The sequence below is a fragment of the Bombina bombina genome, chromosome 1 (assembly GCF_027579735.1).
Source record: "Bombina bombina isolate aBomBom1 chromosome 1, aBomBom1.pri, whole genome shotgun sequence".
Classification (NCBI taxonomy): Eukaryota; Metazoa; Chordata; class Amphibia; order Anura; family Bombinatoridae; genus Bombina; species Bombina bombina.
In genome coordinates, this window is record NC_069499.1 from 1,034,317,983 (window position 1) to 1,034,338,271 (window position 20,289).

At 41.0% G+C, this 20,289-nt stretch overlaps 1 protein-coding gene across 1 annotated transcript in view; it reads right to left on the bottom strand.

Annotated features, from left to right (window-relative positions):
- Window positions 1-6,432: 6,432 nt before the first annotated feature.
- The window catches only part of ADA (adenosine deaminase), a 244,422-nt gene continuing 230,565 nt past the window's right edge, over window positions 6,433-20,289 (bottom strand). The window contains exon 11 of the mRNA XM_053719921.1: window positions 6,433-8,664. Within this exon, the coding sequence (XP_053575896.1) occupies window positions 8,560-8,664 (105 nt within the window). The 3' untranslated portion in view covers window positions 6,433-8,559. The remainder of the gene's footprint in view (window positions 8,665-20,289) is intronic.

Consider the following 20,289-nt stretch of genomic DNA (forward strand, 5'->3'; position numbering starts at 1 on the left):
CATACCTCAGCAAACACTATCCCTACAGTGAAATATGGTTATACTGCCCATACCTCAGCAAACACTATCCCTACAGTGCAGTATGGTTATACTGCCCATACCTCAGTAAACACTATCCCTACAGTGCAGTATGGTTATACTGCCCATACCTCAGCAAACACTATCTCTACAGTGCAGTATGGTTATACTGCCAATACCTCAACAAACACTATCTCTATAGTGCAGTATGGTTATACTGCCCATACCTCAGCAAACACTATCCCTACAGTGAAATATGGTTATACTGCCCATACCTCAACAAACACTATCTCTATAGTGCAGTATGGTTATACTGCCCATACCTCAGCAAACACTATATCTACAGTGCAGTATGGTTATACTGCCCATACCTCAGCAAACACTATATCTACAGTGCAGTATGGTTATACTGCCCATACCTCAGCAAACACTATATCTACAGTGCAGTATGGTTATACTGCCCATACCTCAGCAAACACTATCCCTACAGTGCAGCATGGTTATACTGCCAATACCTCAGCAAACACTATCCCTACAGTGAGGTATGGTTATACTGCCCATACCTCAGCAAACACTATCCATACAGTGCAGTATGGTTATACTGCCCACACCTCAGCAAACACTATCCCTAGAGTGCAGTATGGTTATACTGCCCATACCTCAGCAAACACTATCCCTACAGTGAGGTTTGGTTATACTGCCCATACCTTAGCAAACACTATCCCTACAGTGAGGTTTGGTTATACTGCCCATACCTTAGCAAACACTATCCCTACAGTGAGGTTTGGTTATACTGCCCATACCTTAGCAAACACTATCCCTACAGTGCAGTATGGTTATACTGCCCATACCTCAGCAAACACTATCTCTACAGTGCAGTATGGTTATACTGCCCATACCTCAGCAAACAATATCTCTACAGTGCTGTATGGTTATACTGCCAATACCTCAGCAAACACTATCCCTACAGTGAAGTATGGTTATACTGCCAATACCTCAGCAAACACTATCCCTACAGTGAAGTATGGTTATACTGCACATACCTCAGCAAACACTATCCCTACAGTGAAGTAGCGTTATCCGGCCCATACCTCAGCAAACACTATCCCTACAGTGAGGTATGGTTATACTGCCCATACCTCAGCAAATACTATCCCTACAGTGAGGTATGGTTATACTGCCCATACCTCAGCAAACACTATCCCTACAGTGAAGTATGGTTATACTGCCCATACCTCAGCAAATACTATCCCTACAGTGCAGTATGGTTATACTGCCCATACCTCAGCAAACACAATCCCTACAGTGAAGTATGGTTATACTGCCCATACCTCAGCAAACACTATCCCTACAGTGCAGTATGGTTATACTGCCCATACCTCAGCAAACACTATCCCTACAGTGCAGTATGGTTATACTGCCCATACCTCAGCAAACACAATCCCTACAGTGAAGTATGGTTATACTGCCCATAGCTCAGCAAACACTATCCCTACAGTGCAGTATGGTTATACTGCCCATACCTCAGCAAACACTATCCCTACAGTGCAGTATGGTTATACTGCCCATACCTCAGCAAACACTATCCCTACAGTGCAGTATGATTATACTGCCCATACCTCAGCAAACACTATCCCTACAGTGCAGTATGGTTATACTGCCCTATACCTCAGCAAACACTATCCCTACAGTGAGGTATGGTTATACTGCCCATACCTCAGCAAATACTATCTCTACAGTGCAGTATGGTTATACTGCCCACACCTCAGCAAACACTATCTCTACAGTGCAGTATGGTTATACTGCCCATACCTCAGCAAACACTATCCCTACAGTGCAGTATAGTTATACTGCCCATACCTCAGCAAACACTATCTCTACAGTGCAGTATGGTTATACTGCCAAATACCTCAGCAAACACTATCCCTACAGTGCAGTATGGTTATACTGCCAATACCTCAGCAAACACTATCCCTACAGTGAAGTATGGTTATACTGCCCATACCTCAGCAAATACTATCCCTACAGTGCAGTATCGTTATACTGCCAATACCTCAGCAAACACTATCCCTACAGTGAGGTATGGTTATCCGGCCCATACCTCAGCAAACACTATCCCTACAGTGAAGTATGGTTATACTGCCCATACCTCAACAAACACTATCTCTATAGTGCAGTATGATTATACTGCCCATACCTCAGCAAACACTATCCCTACAGTGAAGTATGGTTATACTGCCCATACCTCAGCAAACACTATCTCTACAGTGCAGTATGGTTATACTGCCCATACCTCAGCAAACACTATCTCTACAGTGCAGTATGGTTATACTGCCCATACCTCAGCAAACACTATCCCTACAGTACAGTATGGTTATACTGCCCATACCTCAGCAAACACTATCCCTACAGTGCAGCATGGTTATACTGCCCATACCTCAGCAAACACTATCCCTACAGTGAGGTATGGTTATACTGCCCATACCTCAGCAAACACTATCCCTACAGTGCAGTATGGTTATACTGCCCACACCTCAGCAAACACTATCCCTAGAGTGCAGTATGGTTATACTGCCCCTACCTCAGCAAACACTATCCCTACAGTGAGGTTTCGTTATACTGCCCATACCTCAGCAAACACTATCCCTACAGTGAGGTTTCGTTATACTGCCCATACCTTAGCAAACACTATCCCTACAGTGAGGTTTCGTTATACTGCCCATACCTTAGCAAACACTATCCCTACAGTGAGGTTTGGTTATACTGCCCATACCTTAGCAAACACTATCCCTACAGTGCAGTATGGTTATACTGCCCATACCTCAGCAAACACTATCTCTACAGTGCAGTATGGTTATACTGCCCATACCTCAGCAAACAATATCTCTACAGTGCTGTATGGTTATACTGCCCATACCTCAGCAAACACTATCCCTACAGTGTATGGTTATACTGCCAATACCTCAGCAAACACTATCCCTACAGTGAAGTATGGTTATACTGCCAATACCTCAGCAAACACTATCCCTACAGTGAAGTATGGTTATACTGCCCATACCTCAGCAAACACTATCCCTACAGTGAAGTAGCATTATCCGGCCCATACCTCAGCAAACACTATCCCTACAGTGAGGTATGGTTATACTGCCCATAGCTCAGCAAATACTATCCCTACAGTGAGGTATGGTTATACTGCCCATACCTCAGCAAACACTATCCCTACAGTGAAGTATGGTTATACTGCCCATACCTCAGCAAATACTATCCCTACAGTGCAGTATGGTTATACTGCCCATACCTCAGCAAACACAATCCCTACAGTGAAGTATGGTTATACTGCCCATAGCTCAGCAAACACTATCCCTACAGTGCAGTATGGTTATACTGCCCATACCTCAGCAAACACTATCCCTACAGTGCAGTATGGTTATACTGCCCACGCCTCAGCAAACACTATCTCTACAGTGCGGTATGGTTATACTGCCCATACCTCAGCAAACACAATCCCTACAGTGAAGTATGGTTATACTGCCCATAGCTCAGCAAACACTATCCCTACAGTGCAGTATGCTTATACTGCCCATACCTCAGCAAACACTATCCCTACAGTGCAGTATGGTTATACTGCCCACGCCTCAGCAAACACTATCTCTACAGTGCGGTATGGTTATACTGCCCATACCTCAGCAAACACTATCTCTACAGTGCAGTATGGTTATACTGCCCATAACTCAGCAAACACTATCTCTACAGTGCAGTATGGTTATACTGCCCATACCTCAGCAAACACTATCCCTACAGTGCAGTATGGCTATACTGCCCACGCCTCAGCAAACACTATCCCTACAGTGCAGTATGGTTATACTGCCCATAGCTCAGCAAACACTATCTCTACAGTACAGTATGGTTATACTGCCCATAACTCAGCAAACACTATCTCTACAGTGCAGTATGGTTATACTGCCCATACCTCAGCAAACACTATCTCTACAGTGCGGTATGGTTATACTGCCCATACCTCAGCAAACACTATCCCTACAGTGAGGTATGGTTATACTGCCCATACCTCAGCAAACACTATCCCTACAGTGCAGTATGGTTATACTGCCCATATCTCAGCAAACACTATCCCTACAATGAAGTATGGTTATACTGCCCATACCTCAGCAAACACTATCCCTACAGTGAGGTATGGTTATACTGCCCATACCTCAGCAAACACTATCCCTACAGTGAGGTATGGTTATACTGCCCATACCTCAGCAAACACTATCCCTACAGTGCAGTATGGTTATACTGCCCATACCTCAGTAAACACTATCCCTACAGTGCAGTATGGTTATACTGCCCATACCTCAACAAACACTATCTCTACAGTGTATGGTTATACTGCCCATACCTCAGCAAACACTATCTCTACAGTGCAGTATGGTTATACTGCCCATACCTCAGCAAACACTATCTCTACAGTGCAGTATGGTTATACTGCCCATACCTCAGCAAACACTATCCCTACAGTGAGGTATGGTTATACTGCCCATACCTCAGCAAACACTATCCCTACAGTGAGGTTTGGTTATACTGCCCATACCTCAACAAACACTATCCCTACAGTGAAGTATGGTTATACTGCCCATACCTCAGCAAACACTACCCCTACAGTGTATGCTTATACTGCCCATACCTCAGCAAACACTATCCCTACAGTGCAGTATGGTTATACTGCCCATACCTCAGCAAACACTATCCTTACAGTGAGGTATGGTTATACTGCCCATACCTCAGCAAACACTATCCCTACAATGAAGTTTGGTTATACTGCCCATACCTCAGCAAACACTATCCCTACAGTGCAGTATGGTTATACTGCCCATACCTCAGCAAACACTATCCCTACAGTGCAGTATGGTTATACTGCCAATACCTCAGCAAACACTATCCCTACAGTGCAGTATGGTTATACTGCCAATACCTCAGCAAACACTATCCCTACAGTGTATGGTTATACTGCCAATACCTCAGCAAACACTATCCCTACAGTGTATGGTTATACTGCCCATACCTCAGCAAACACTATCCCTACAGTGTATGGTTATACTGCCCATACCTCAGCAAACACTATACCTACAGTGTATGGTTATACTGCCCATACCTCAGCAAACACTATCCCTACAGTGCAGTATGGTTATACTGCCCATACCTCAGCAAACACAATCCCTACAGTGAAGTATGGTTATACTGCCCCTACCTCAGCAAACACTATCCCTACAGTGAAGTTTGGTTATACTGCCCATACCTCAGCAAACACTATCCCTACACTGAAGTATGGTGGTGATTGTATCATACTGTTTTCATCAGCATGGCCTGGGGATTTTAGGAAGAATGGATGAAGCAAAATACTAGGAAATAATGTAGGAGAACCCTTTTCAGTTTGCTAAAAAGCTTTATGAGAAAATTCACCTTTCAGCAGACCTATGATCCACAAGGCAACAGCAACATTGGAATGACTCAAGAACACAAAATGTGAATATCCTACAGTGCCCCAGTTAAAGTCCTGCTCTCAAGCCTATTGGGAATCTGCAGCAATTTTTGAAACTTGCAGTCCATAAGCACCACCTTTTTGTAATTCAGAAAACACAATTATAATTTTCCATAGGTCGGAACACTTTTTCTGTACATCTGCTGCTCTTTCATAACCCTGATAAAAATGTTAAGATTATTGGGTTCTTTTTTAATACACTTTAAATATATCACATTTGCTCACTTAATAATTTGTAATTATTATAACTGTGTTTCAATTTTCAAAATGTATTTAGGGGTCAATTTATCATATGTCGGGTGGGCATGATTCGCTGTAGCGAATCATGTCTGCCCGACATCGCTAAATACCGACAGCATACTCTGTCGGCATTTAACATTGCACAAGCATGCCGCCCCCTGCACATTCGCGGGCAATTGGCCGCTAGCAGGAGGTGTCAATCATCCAGATCATATCTGATCAGGATGATTACGACCGCTGCTTCTTAACTTCTGTTTTCGGCGAGCTGAAAACTTTGCACGGAGAAAGCAGCATCCACTGCTTATTAAATCTCCCCTTTACTCTTTAGTGAAAAAATACAAGGTGCATTGAGGGTTAACAGGGTACAAATTTTACACAGAATTACACTGAGAAAAGTGGAACATACCCTTAACTACAGCCCTACGTGGTACGCCTTTTTTATTTTTAGAATTTAATAGGTTAATAGTACAGTTAGATATCGTGCTTCATAGGCTAAGAGATGTGTACCTGATGTTTTTAATACAGCCTAAATCAATGCAGGAACATGTTAGGCTAGCTGTCTCTTTGATATAATGTTTCAGTCCATAGGAACAATAAATGAGTTTAGGCATATACATAAAACTCTCATGAGTCTGAACGGTTAAGCTTTGATTTTAATAAAAAGTAATTTTTCAATTTAATCACCCGCTTCTCTTTTTATGATGTACAATAAACTTGATATTTTACAATAACAAAGGTGTATATTTAAAAATAACAACACTATTTGAAGTTGTTTTACATAGAATAGTATCACTGACTTAATTTGTATGAACAAAAAGATTTTGCACGGGTTTCTTAAATAAATCTAAAATTTTTTGATGTGTGAATTTAATGTCTTACAATATTTTTGTTCTTTCTTTAGCCACTGGTAAATATGTTACAAAATCCAAGGTGATCATAGAGAGATGATTTTAATTTCAAACATGCAGTACACACATCATAATTAACATCTGATAACTAAAACCAAAGAACTGTGTATTATAACTCTATTTTATCATGGATGTAAGGATTTCATTTTCTGTGATGTCAGTGACCAATTTAGTTTAATTTATACTTTCTAGCTGTATTATAAAACAAATATTAGTGACTATCTAATGTATAGATTTACATATTAAAGGGGCTTAAAAACAGAAGAGTAAAATAATTATAATTATTCCTTGCAGTTGATGGCTGTGTAAATGCAGCACTACACTTCAACATGGTATTTTTCTTATTTTTTTTCTCTTATGTATTGAGAGCGCCCATACTGGTATCTCTGTACAAATGCTCTAGATTTGGGATTGCGACCCAGGGAGTATGCAGAGCCAATAATATTGTTTGCGATACTATTCCCTCTGTGCATATACAACAGGGGGACAAATTATCAAGTGGTGGGTGGACTTGATTCACTGTGGCTGCAAGCAGGGGGTGTCAGTCATCCCGATTGTATCTGATCGTGTTTGATTGCTGTCCACCACCTCAGAGGTGGGGATGAGTTAAGGAGCAGCGGTCTTACGGCTGCTGCTTCTTAACTTAAGTTTACTGCGAGATCGAAGCTTCGGAGGTAGATTGCAGGATCCGCTTGTCAGCCCCATTTCCTAAGAACATTTGGTAACTTTGCAGTAGAATACCTACACAGAGAGCAACAGAAAGGTAATTGCTACACTCGGTATTATTATTTTACTCTACTGTTTATTGTCCCTTTAAATAAACATCTGAGCATATTCCAGTAATTATTCACATTTATGGGACTGTTGGACAACTCTGCAGGAGCCTAGACTAAATGACAAGATGAAAAAACCCATCAGTTTTATATTTGTTTTTATGGATTCATTGTAATTTTTAGCATATAAGAAGCACTGAAATTTTAGACACATCTCATTTTATAGATAACCTAAGGATAGTTTAATGAGAATTCATCAGAGGAGGGTCTTATATGCCAAAACAATATGCTTAAAATAAGATTCCATGTGGTGCCTAAATTTAAAAAAAAAGGAATATTTATGCACTTTCTTTCAATTCTAACTCTGATCCATCTTTTAAACTAGCATGTTAACCAAATGTCATACTTCAGTTTGGCACAATCATTAAAATAAAAGAGCATTCATCTTAAATTAAATATAAAAATACATGTTTGATAAAAAAATCATGCATACAAAATAATTCTTTGTGTCATTTTCATCTTTTTCATATTTTGTTACATATATGGTTTCTCTAATTTAATAAATACAATTTCAAATATGTTAATGAATATTGGTAAACTGTTTTTCAAACTCAAAGCTGTTTAAATTGTCAATCTGTAAACATAACCTGCCGTTCCCAAAGACTGTTTCGAAAGTACACCACCATGCCAGGATCTGAGTATATTCCAGCTCATGCCAGTGCCTATGTTAATATAATTGAACCAGCTAATCAGCTAATTATATACTGATAATCTGGGAATGCAGGTGGCTCATAAGGTCTGCGATAGAACAGAATTTACACTAAACTAAAATAACAAAATTCCTTAATTACAAAGTAAACATCAAAAGTTGAATAATGAAAACCAGAAAAAAAGCTTAATGTCTGCAGCAGATCCCTTTGAAGACCAAGACTAAACTGTAATTTTCCCTCATGGTCCTATATAACACTGAGAGGTAATTCATGCCTATGATATGACTTAGCTTCAACTTTTTTTGTACTTTCTGAAATTTTATACTGAATTGTATGCAAAAGATACTATTGGCACATCTCAGAAGGATAACTCAAAATCCAGTTGAAAGCATCATTCCATAGGCTTGGTACAGCTTTTCCAGAAGTTCTTTCTTTTCGTTTTCGGGCAAAAAACTTGATTGTGCTGCATTAATATTCTAAAAGAAGGAAAAAGAGAGTTCAGGATTCTGCATAAAGACGTACCAAAATCTGAACAGATAAAAAGGATGATTTGCAGTATGATAACATCAGAGAGCTTCAACCAATTATACAGTTTATGTATGTTTTGTGTCATAAAAAATACATATTGACCTAACAGATTTCTCAGATTTAGGTTATTAAAATTCAAAAACTGCGGAAAATAGCAAAACAGCAGCTGCAATTTCAAAAGACAAATTTAAAGGGACAGTCAAGATAGATAATCCCTTAATTACCAATTCCCCAGTTTGCATAACCAACACAGTTATAATTATACACGTTTTACCTCTATAATTACCTTGTATCTAAGTCTCAGCAGACTGCCCCCTTATTTCAGTTCTTTTGACAGACTTGCATTTTAGCCAATCAGAGCTGTCTCCATGGTAAATTCACGTGCATAAGCTCAATGTTATCTATATGAAACACGTGAACTAATGCCCTATAGTGGTGAAAAACTATCAAAATGCATTTAGTTTAGAGGCGGTCTTCAAGGTCTAAGAAATTAGCATATGAACCTCCTAGGTTTAGCTTTCAACTAAAAATACCAAAAGAACAAAGCAAAATTGGTGATAAAAGTAAATGGGAAAGTTGTTTAAAATTACATGCCCTATTTGAAACATGAAAGTTTTTTTTGGACTTGACTGTACCTTTAAAAGGTAAATAGTTAAGACAGCTGTTATTAACCATAAACCATATACAACAAATGAAAAGACAAGCGCATCTGCGACTCACGGCATCACTTTTATTAAACTCTTAGGCACTATGTACTTACTAGAGATAAAGCAAGCAGGGGTGCATAGCGTCATCTGACTTCACCTCTACTACAGTTCAGTAGCTGATTCAGCTTTCTGTATGCATTGCTACCAATGTCCTCTGGGAATAGCTGCCAACCCATGCTCTCCTCAGGGACGTGCAATCAGAATGAGTGTGCATATAGAGTGCGTGTCAGTGAGCAGAATGTGTGTGCATGTAGTGTGTGTGTCAGTGAGCAGAATGTGTGTGCATGTAGTGTATGTGTCAGTGAACAGAATATACGTGCATGTACAGTAGTGTGTGTCAGTGAGCAGAATATGTGTGTGCATGTAGCGTGTGTGTCAGTGAGCAGAATGTGTGTGCATGTAGTGTGTGTGTGTCAGTGAACAGAATGTGTGGCATGTAGTGTGTGTGTCAGTGAGCAGAATATGTTTGCATGTATTGTGTGTGTGTCAGTGAGCAGAATATGTGTGTGCATGTAGTATGTGTGTCAATGAGCAGAATGTATGTGCATGTAGTGTGTGTGTCAGTGAGCAGAATATGTGTGCATGTAGTGTGTGTGTCAGTGAACAGAATGTGTGTGCATGTAGTGTGTGTGTCAGTGAGCAGAATATGTGTGCATGTAGTGTGTGTGTCAGTGAGCAGAATATGTGTGCATGTAGTGTGTGTGTCAATGAGCAGAATGTATGTGCATGTAGTGTGTGTCAGTGAGCAGAATATGTGTGCATGTAGTGTGTGTGTCAGTGAGCAGAATATGTGTGTGCATGTAGTATGTGTGTCAGTGAGCAGAATATGTGAGTGCATGTAGTATGTTTGTCAGTGAGCAGAATATGTGTGCATGTAGTTTGTGTGTCAGTGAGCAGAATATGTGTGCATGTAGTATGTGTGTCAGTGAGCAGAATATGTGTGCATGTAGTGTGTGTGTCAGTGAGCAGAATATGTTTGCATGTAGTGTGTGTGTCAGTGAGCAGAATATGTGTGTGCATGTAGCGTGTGTCAGTGAGCAGAATATGTGTGCATGTAGTGTGTGTGTCAGTGAGCAGAATATGTTTGCATGTAGTGTATGTGTCAGTGAGCAGAATATGTGTGTGCAGGTAGTGTGTGAGTCAGTGAGCAGAATATGAGTACATGTAGTGTGTGTGTGTAAGTGAACAGAATGTGTGTGCATTTAGTGTGTGTATCACTGAGCAGAGTATGTGTGCATTTAGTGTGTGTGTGTCAGTGAGCAGAGTGTGTGTGCATGTCGTGTGTGTCAGTGAGCAGAATGTGTGTGCATGTAGTGTGTGTGTCAGTGAACAGAATGTGTGTGCATGTAGTGTGTGTCAGTGAGCAGATTATGTGTGCATGAAGGGTGTGTGTGTCAGTGAGCAGAATATGTGTGCATGTAGTGTGTGTGTCAGTGAGCAGATTATGTGTGCATGAAGGGTGTGTGTATCAGTGAGCAGAATATGTGTGCATGTAGTGTGTGTGTCAGTGAGCAGAGTGTGTGTGCATGTAGTGTGTGTCAGTGAGCAGAATGTGTGTGCATATGGTGTGTGTGTTTCAGTGACCAGAATATGTAACCATGTAGTGTGTGTGTCAGTGAGCAGAATGTGTGTGCATGTAGTGTGTGTGTCAGTGAGCAGAATATGTGTCCATGTAGTGTGTGTGTGTCAGTGAGCAGAATATGTGTGCATGTAGTGTGTGTGTCAGTGAACAGAATGTGTGTGCATGTAGTGTGTGTGTCAGTGAGCAGAATATGTGTGCATGTAGTGTGTGTGTCAGTGAGCAGAATATGTGTGCATGTAGTGTGTGTGTGTGTATGTAGTGTGTGTCAGTGACCACTGTGTATGTGCATTTAGTGTGCGTATCATTGAGCAGAGTGTGTGTGCATTTAGAGTGTGTGTCAGTGAGCATAATATGTTTGCATGTAGTGTGTGTGTCAGTGAGCATAATATGTGTGCATGTAGTGTGTGTGTCAGTAAGCGGAATATGTGTGCATGTAGCATGTGTGTCAGTGAGCAGAATATGTGTGCATGTAGCGTGTGTGTCAGAGAGCAGAATATGTGTACATGTAGTGTGTGTCAGTGAGCAGAGTGTGTGCAATTAGTGTGTGTGTTAGTGAGCAGAATGTGTGTGCATGTAGTGTGTGTGTCAGTGAGCATAATATGTTTGCATGTAGTGTGTGTGTCAGTGAGCATAATATGTGTGCATGTAGTGTGTGTGTCAGTAAGCGGAATATGTGTGCATGTAGCATGTGTGTCAGTGAGCAGAATATGTGTGCATGTAGCGTGTGTGTCAGAGAGCAGAATATGTGTACATGTAGTGTGTGTCAGTGAGCAGAATATGTGTGCATGTAGTGTGTGTGTCAGTGAGCAGAATATGTGTGCATGTAGTGTGTGTGTCAGCGAGCAGAATATGTTTGCATGTAGTGTATGCATTTAGAGTGCGTATCACTGACCAGAGTGTGTGTGCATTTAGTGTGCGTGTCAGTGAGCAGAGTGTGTGTGCATGTAGTGTGTGTCAGTGAGCAGAATGTGTGTGCATGTAGTGTGTGTGTCAGTGAGCAGAATATGTGTGCATGTAGTGTGTGTGTCAGTGAGCAGAGTGTGTGTGCATGTAGTGTGTGTCAGTGAGCAGAATGTGTGTGCATGTAGTGTGTGTGTGTGTGTGTCAGTGAGCAGAATATATGTGCATGTAGTGTGTGTGTCAGTGAGCAGAATGTGTGTGCATGTAGTGTGTGTGTCAGTGAGCAGAATATGTGTGCAGGTAGTGTGTGTGTCAGTGAACAGAATGTGTGTGTGCAGGTAGTGTGTTTGTCAGTGAGCAGAATATGCGTGCATGTAGTGTGTGTGTCAGTGAGCAGAATATGTGTGCATGTAGTGTGTGTCAGTGACCATTGTGTATGTGCATTTAGTGTGCGTATCATTGAGCAGAGTGTGTGTGCGCATTTAGTGTGTGTGAGTGAGCAGAGTGTGTGCAATTAGTGTGTGTGTTAGTGAGCAGAATATGTTTGCATGTAGTGTTTGTGTCAGTGAGCAGAATGTGTGCATGTGATGTGTGTGTCAGTGAGCAGAATATGTGTGCATGTAGCGTGTGTGTCAGTGAGCAGAATATGTATGCATGTAGTGTGTGTGTCAGTGAGCAGAATATGTTTGCATGTAGTGTATGACAGAATGTGTGTGCATTTAGTGTGCGTATCACTGAGCAGAGTGTGTGTGCATGTAGTGTGTGTGTCAGTGAACAGAATGTGTGTGCATGTAGTGTGTGTGTCAGTGAACAGAATGCGTGTGCAGTTAGTGTGTGTGTCAGTGAGCAGAATATCTTTGCATGTAGTGTATGACAGAATATGTGTGCATTTAGTGTGTGTGTCAGTGAGCAGAGTGTGTGTGCATGTAGTGTGTGTCAGTGAGCAGAATGTGTGTGCATGTAGTGTGTGTGTCAGTGAGCAGAATATGTGTGCATGTAGTGTGTGTGTCAGTGAGCAGAGTGTGTGTGCATGTAGTGTGTGTCAGTGAGCAGAATGTGTGTGCATGTAGTGTGTGTGTGTCAGTGAGCAGAATATGTGTGCATGTAGTGTGTGTGTCAGTGAGCAGAATATGTGTGCATGTAGTGTGTGTGTCAGTGAGCAGAATATGTGTGCATGTAGTGTGTGTCAGTGACCAGAGTGTATGTGCATTTAGTGTGCATATCATTGAGCAGAGTGTGTGTGCATTTAGTTTGTGTGTCAGTGAGCAGAGTATGTGTGTTAGTGAGCAAAATGTGTGTGCATGTAGTGTGTGTGTCAGTAAGCAGAATATGTGTGCATGTAGCATGTGTGTCAGTGAGCAGAATATGTGTGCATGTAGCGTGTGTCAGTGAGCAGAATATGTGTGCATGTAGTGTGTGTCTGAGCAGAATATGTGTGCATGTAGTGTGTGTGTCAGTGAGCAGAATATGTGTGCATGTAGTGTGTGTGTCAATGAGCAGAATATGTTTGCATGTAGTGTATGACAGAATGTGTGTGCATTTAGTGTGCGTATCACTGAGCAGAGTGTGTGTGCATTTAGTGTGTGTGTCAGTGAGCAGAATATGTTTGCATGTAGTGTATGACAGAATATGTGTGCATTTAGTGTGCGTATCACCGAGCAGAGTGTGTGTGCATTTAGTGTGTGTGTCAGTGACCAGAGTGTATGTGCATTTAGTGTGCGTATCATTGAGCAGAGTGTGTGTGCATTTAGTGTGCGTGTCAGTGAGCAGAGTGTGTGTGCATGTAGTGTGTGTCAGTGAGCAGAATGTGTGTGCATGTAGTGTGTGTGTCAGTGAGCAGAATATGTGTGCATGTAGTGTGTGTGTCAGTGAGCAGAGTGTGTGTGCATGTAGTGTGTGTCAGTGAGCAGAATGTGTGTGCATGTAGTGTGTGTGTCAGTGAGCAGAATGTGTGTGCATGTAGTGTGTGTGTCAGTGAGCAGAATATGTGTGCAGGTAGTGTGTGTGTCAGTGAACAGAATGTGTGTGTGCAGGTAGTGTGTTTGTCAGTGAGCAGAATATGCGTGCATGTAGTGTGTGCGTCAGTGAGCAGAATATGTGTGCATGTAGTGTGTGTCAGTGACCATTGTGTATGTGCATTTAGTGTGTGTGTCAGTGAGCAGAGTGTGTGTGTGAGTGAGCAGAGTGTGTGCAATTAGTGTGTGTGTTAGTGAGCAGAATATGTTTGCATGTAGTGTTTGTGTCAGTGAGCAGAATGTGTGCATGTGATGTGTGTGTCAGTAAGCAGATTATGTGTGCATGTAGCATGTGTGTCAGTGAGCAGAATATGTGTGCATGTAGCGTGTGTGTCAGTGAGCAGAATATGTATGCATGTAGTGTGTGTGTCAGTGAGCAGAATATGTTTGCATGTAGTGTATGACAGAATGTGTGTGCATTTAGTGTGCGTATCACTGAGCAGAGTGTGTGTGCATTTAGTGTGTGTGTGTCAGTGAGCAGAATGTGTGTGCATGTAGTGTGTGTGTCAGTGAACAGAATGTGTGTGCAGTTAGTGTGTGTGTCAGTGAGCAGAATATCTTTGCATGTAGTGTATGACAGAATATGTGTGCATTTAGTGTGTGTGTCAGTGAGCAGAGTGTGTGTGCATGTAGTGTGTGTGTCAGTGAGCAGAATATGTGTGCATGTAGTGTGTGTGTCAGTGAGCAGAGTGTGTGTGCATGTAGTGTGTGTGTGTCAGTAAGCAGAATATGTGTGCATGTAGTGTGTGTGTCAGTGAGCAGAATATGTGTGCATGTAGTGTGTGTGTCAGTGAGCAGAATATGTGTGCATGTAGTGTGTGTCAGTGACCAGAGTGTATGTGCATTTAGTGTGCATATCATTGAGCAGAGTGTGTGTGCTTTTAGTTTGTGTGTCAGTGAGCAGAGTATGTGTGTTAGTGAGCAAAATGTGTGTGCATGTAGTGTGTGTGTCAGTAAGCAGAATATGTGTGCATGTAGCATGTGTGTCAGTGAGCAGAATATGTGTGCATGTAGCGTGTGTCAGTGAGCAGAATATGTGTGCATGTAGTGTGTGTCTGAGCAGAATATGTGTGCATGTAGTGTGTGTGTCAGTGAGCAGAATATGTGTGCATGTAGTGTGTGTGTCAATGAGCAGAATATGTTTGCATGTAGTGTATGACATAATGTGTGTGCATTTAGTGTGCGTATCACTGAGCAGAGTGTGTGTGCATTTAGTGTGTGTGTCAGTGAGCAGAATATGTTTGCATGTAGTGTATGACAGAATATGTGTGCATTTAGTGTGCGTATCACTGAGCAGAGTGTGTGTGCATTTAGTGTGTGTGTCAGTGACCAGAGTGTATGTGCATTTAGTGTGCGTATCATTGAGCAGAGTGTGTGTGTATGTAGTGTGTGTGTCAGTGAGCAGAATGTGTGTGCACGTAGTGTGTGTGTGTCAGTGAGCAGAATATGTGTGCATGTAGTGTGTGTGTCAGTGAGCAGAATATGTTTGCATGTAGTGTATGACAGAATGTGTGTGCATTTAGTGTGTGTATCACTGAGCAGAGTGTGTGTGCATTTAGTGTGTGTGTCAGTGAGCAGAATATGTTTGCATGTAGTGTATGACAGAATATGTGTGCATTTAGTGTGCATATCACTGAGCAGAGTGTGTGTGCATTTAGAGTGTGTGTCAGTGAGCAGAGTGTGTGTGCATGTAGTGTGTGTCAGTGAGCAGAACGTGTGTACATGTAGTGTGTGTGTCAGTGAGCAGAATATGTGTGTATGTTTTGTGTGTGTCAGTGAGCAGAGTGTGTGTGCATGTAGTGTGTGTCAGTGAGCAGAATGTGTGTGCATGTAGTGTGTGTCAGTGAGCAGAATGTGTGTGCATGTAGTGTGTGTGTGTGTCAGTGAGCAGAATATGTGTGCATGTAGTGTGTGTGTCAGTGAGCAGAATGTGTGTGCATATAGTGTGTGTGTCAGTGAGCAGAATATGTGTGCATGTAGTGTGTGTCAGTGAGCAGAATATGTGTGCATGTAGTGTGTGTGTCAGTGAGCAGAATGTGTGTGCATATAGTGTGTGTGTCAGTGAGCAGAATATGTGTGCATGTAGTGTGTGTCAGTGAGCAGAATATGTGTGCATGTAGTGTGTGTGTCAGTGAGCAGAGTGTGTGTGCATGTAGTGTGTGTCAGTGAGCAGAATGTGTGCATGTAGTGTGTGTGTGTCAGTGAGCAGAGTGTGTGTGCATGTAGTGTGTGTCAGTGAGCAGAATGTGTGTGCATGTAGTGTGTGTGTCAGTGAGCAGAATGTGTGTGCATGTAGTGTGTGTGTCAGTGAGCAGAATATGTGTGCATGTAGTGTGTGTGTCAGTGAGCAGAATGTGTGTGCATGTAGTGTGTGTGTCAGTGAGCAGAATATGTGTGCATGTAGTGTGTGTGTCAGTGACCAGAGTGTATGTGCATTTAGTGTGCGTATCATTGAGCAGAGTGTGTGTGCATTTAGTTTGTGTGTCAGTGAGCAGTGTGTGTGTGTTAGTGAGCAGAATGTGTGTGCGTCAGTGAGCAGAGTGTGTGCATTTAGTGTGTGTTTTAGTGAGCAGAGTGTGTGTGTGCATGAAGTGTGGGTGTCAGTGAGCAGAGTGTGTGTGTCAGTGAGCAGAGTGTGTGTGTCAGTGAGCAGAATGTGTGTGTGCAGGTAGTGTGTGTGTTAGTGAGCAGAGTGTGTGCAGGTAGTGTCTGTGTTAGTGAGCAGAGTGTGTGTGTTAGTGAGCAGGATGTGTGTGCATTTAGTGTGTGTGTTAGTGAGCAGAGTGTGTGTGTGTGTGTGTGCATGTAGTGTGTGTGTCAGTGAGCAGAGTGTGTGTAGGTAGTGTGTGTGTTAGTGAGCAGAGTGTGCATGTAATGTGTGTGTGCTTTATTCTCCAGGTAATCAACACATTGCAGATAAGCTTGTGCTTAAAGGGCCATAATACCCAACTGTTTAAATACTTGAAAGTGATGCAGTATAGCTCTAAAAAGCTGACTAGAAAATATCACCTGAACATCTCTATGTAAAAAAGAAACATATTTTACCTAAAAAGTTTATCAGTAGCCACATCCCATTGTAAAGGACTTCTAAGCAACAAATCAGTATGTCTGTCCTGGGACAGCGGAAGGAGCGAGCATTCGTGCTCATGAGATCACAGTAAAAAAGTTCATGACCTCCGTACTGCTGATGCTGATTGGCTGCTGTTCATTTCTTCATTTTTTTTTTTTACCTGCAGCTGGGAGCAGCTGAGTATAACTTTTTACACAGAACTTACTCTGCTGAGCTGAGGAAATTGTGAGGTCAAATATCTTCCTTTTTTACATAGAGATGCTCAGATGATATTTTCCTGTCAGCTTTTTACAGTTATACTGCATCAGTTTTAAGTGATTTAGCATATGAGTATTATGGCCCTGAGTACTCAAGAACCCCCAACAAACCAGGTTTCCATTATAGCTGAACAGGTGCACAGGTGAAGTAATCAGCTGATCAGTAACACCATGGTTACTAACTTGCTCTCACTCATCAGCTGATTATTTCACCTGTGCACTGGTGATGCTGATTGACTGTTGTTTTTTCACTATGCAGATGGCAGTAGCTGTTCACTGATGAGCAGAAGAAATGTTGAGGTAAAATACCTTGCTTTCTTACATAGAGTTATTCATGTGATACTTTCTAGTCAGCATTTTCTAGTTATAGTGTACTGTGATTTAGCATATGGAAAAGTTCCAATAAATCATCATACAACTATATGGCCTTTATGATGCAAAATCTATAGCACAAATGAAATTCTATTTGACACTTTTCTTTATTCATACGTTGATAAATGTCTCCATTGGTCCTTTCTTTTAAGAGCGTATTTGCATTAATTACTTTTCTATGTATCTTGTTCTCTTCTGAGTCAATATATCAGTATGGGATTTTGAACTAGACCTTTTATTCTTTACTCATTTCTACACTTCAGATATATTTTTTAGGGAAGGAGTTTTGACAGTAGAGGGCACTAGATGCATAATCAAACATATGTGTTTACTTTTATTATAGAAATACCAAAATTGATGTGTTGCTTTTACTTTAAATGTATTTGAATACTATCTGTAATTCACAGGACCACGCATTTGTATGGCAGAGTAACATTTTCAAATGAAACACATTTTTTACTAATGTAACCATGTTTTTTATGTTTAAAAATGAATCATCTTTTATATATTACGTCTATGGTCACAATAAATTACCTCTGAATGATTTGTTTCACCATTTAAATGTTAGTTATTTTGTGCACTCTCCCATCCCTATTCTAATACGGTAATAGCACATTTGTAGCTTGATGCAAGGCTTCTTTTTCAATATCAGTTCAAATCATAAATAGCAAAAATATATTAAACCCCCCCCACTAATCTATATTTATTCCACTTGGAAAACATTTTGGAATCTAGAAGATATAAGCTGGTGAACTTTACCATTTGATTGCCTAAACTAAATAATTCATGGTTCTGGCTGACATTGCTGTGAATCTTTTGCTGCTGTAGATGTGGTTCTTAATTATTTTAATAGCAAGATAATTTAAAGAGCTGTAAAACCTTCTTTGTGAATCACATGATCACCATGGTTTAACCCTTTAACTGCTCTGCCATGTCTACCCCTGTACTGAGCTGTTTTGGAGTTTCTAGATGTTGTACACACTTAACCCTTACTGCAGGCCATTTTCAGTGAAAAACCAACACTATATATATATATATTTTTTCCAGCAAATCCAGCGGATTCACACTATACCATTATTTTGTGTACATATGACATGTGAGAACAATAAAACATTTTAAAGGGAAAGTAAAGTCAAAATCAAACAGTCTACTCCAGAATTGTTATTTAAATAACAGTTTTGCATAACCAACATGGTTATAGTAATATACTTTTTACCTCTGTGATTACCTTGTATCTAAGCCTCTGCAAACTGCCCCTTTATTTCAGTTCTTTTGACAGACTTTAATTTTAGCCAATCAGTGCTGACTCATAATAACTTCACGGAAGTGAGCACCCGATGTGCATTATGCATATTTTTACATTACTATGGTCTTCACATAGAAAATAATGTAATTTTTATTATTAAATATATATCCATATATATCCAATAATGTTATTGTAAAATAGATATCTATACCTATATATCGATATATATATATATATATATATATATATATACAGGGACACGGCACACTCCAACAGTTCAATCACCAGGTGCTCTGCAGAAAATATGTATACACGATTACTGGATGTTACCCACGGCTGGTAGCTGTAAATCCTGGGATATCCAAAAAAGCAGGCACACACGGGATTTCCTCAATCGCCTTTATTCAGCAAGGAAAGGCTAAATTCCAAACGTTTCGGCTCTCGCAGGAGCCTTTCTCAATGGAAGCCAAACAGACATACAGTGAACACCCAAGACCCTCCCCTATATACCAGCATGACCTAGTATATACCAATCAGAAAGCAGCAACTACGCATCTCAATTGTATAGGTAACACCTGTGCGCCATGCTTTCAGTATGGGCAATTGCGGATGACATCATCAAACCGCATCAACCTGAGCATACATAGACGCTTCCGGTTGTCAGAGAGACAGACGCAGCAAACACGCACAGCTGTTGCACTAACAGCAGAAGGAACATGTAAACGTAGAGCCGCTGTCAGAGTGATATTATACCAAAAATGCAAAAAAAATCAACCAAATTAAGTGACTAAACATATATAAATGTACACTATCAGAAAAATAAAAAGAATATCAGAAGCACAACAGTGCACAACACTTAGTAGTAAATAAAACTACAGAAGCTGGGTTACCCTCTATACTCACACGGTATCAGGATAACTCCAGAGGGACATGTAGTGAAAGCATTCATATGTGAATTAACCTAGACACATTTATCAGAAGGAAGGGCCAGAGGGCCCCAGGGTCATGCCAAATAGAATGAATGAAATGAAAGGATGACTCCCAAACATGCCTGGTTAGGCCCTATAACAGCAGCCAAAGTCTATATTAGTGCATCTATCTCTATACTACATTTGACACGTGCACCCATGGCATTAATGCACTAATGTTACATTTTTTGTTGCATATCTGCTTTATCCACAAAGGGTATTAATCTACAGTGGAACTCTACTCAGGACACTTATCCTGTCATCTGTGCACTATTACGTTTAACACAGTGATTCCACCTGTGATTGGATCTTCTAGAGGGTATGGAACAACCCTGCAAATCACAGGACATCACATTATCAGAAGATCCCTATGGAAACATAGAGGACTTTGCCTTTACAGAAGCCGACGCTGTCCGCATACGTTGTGAGGCTGACCTGTAAGAGCTACAGGAAACA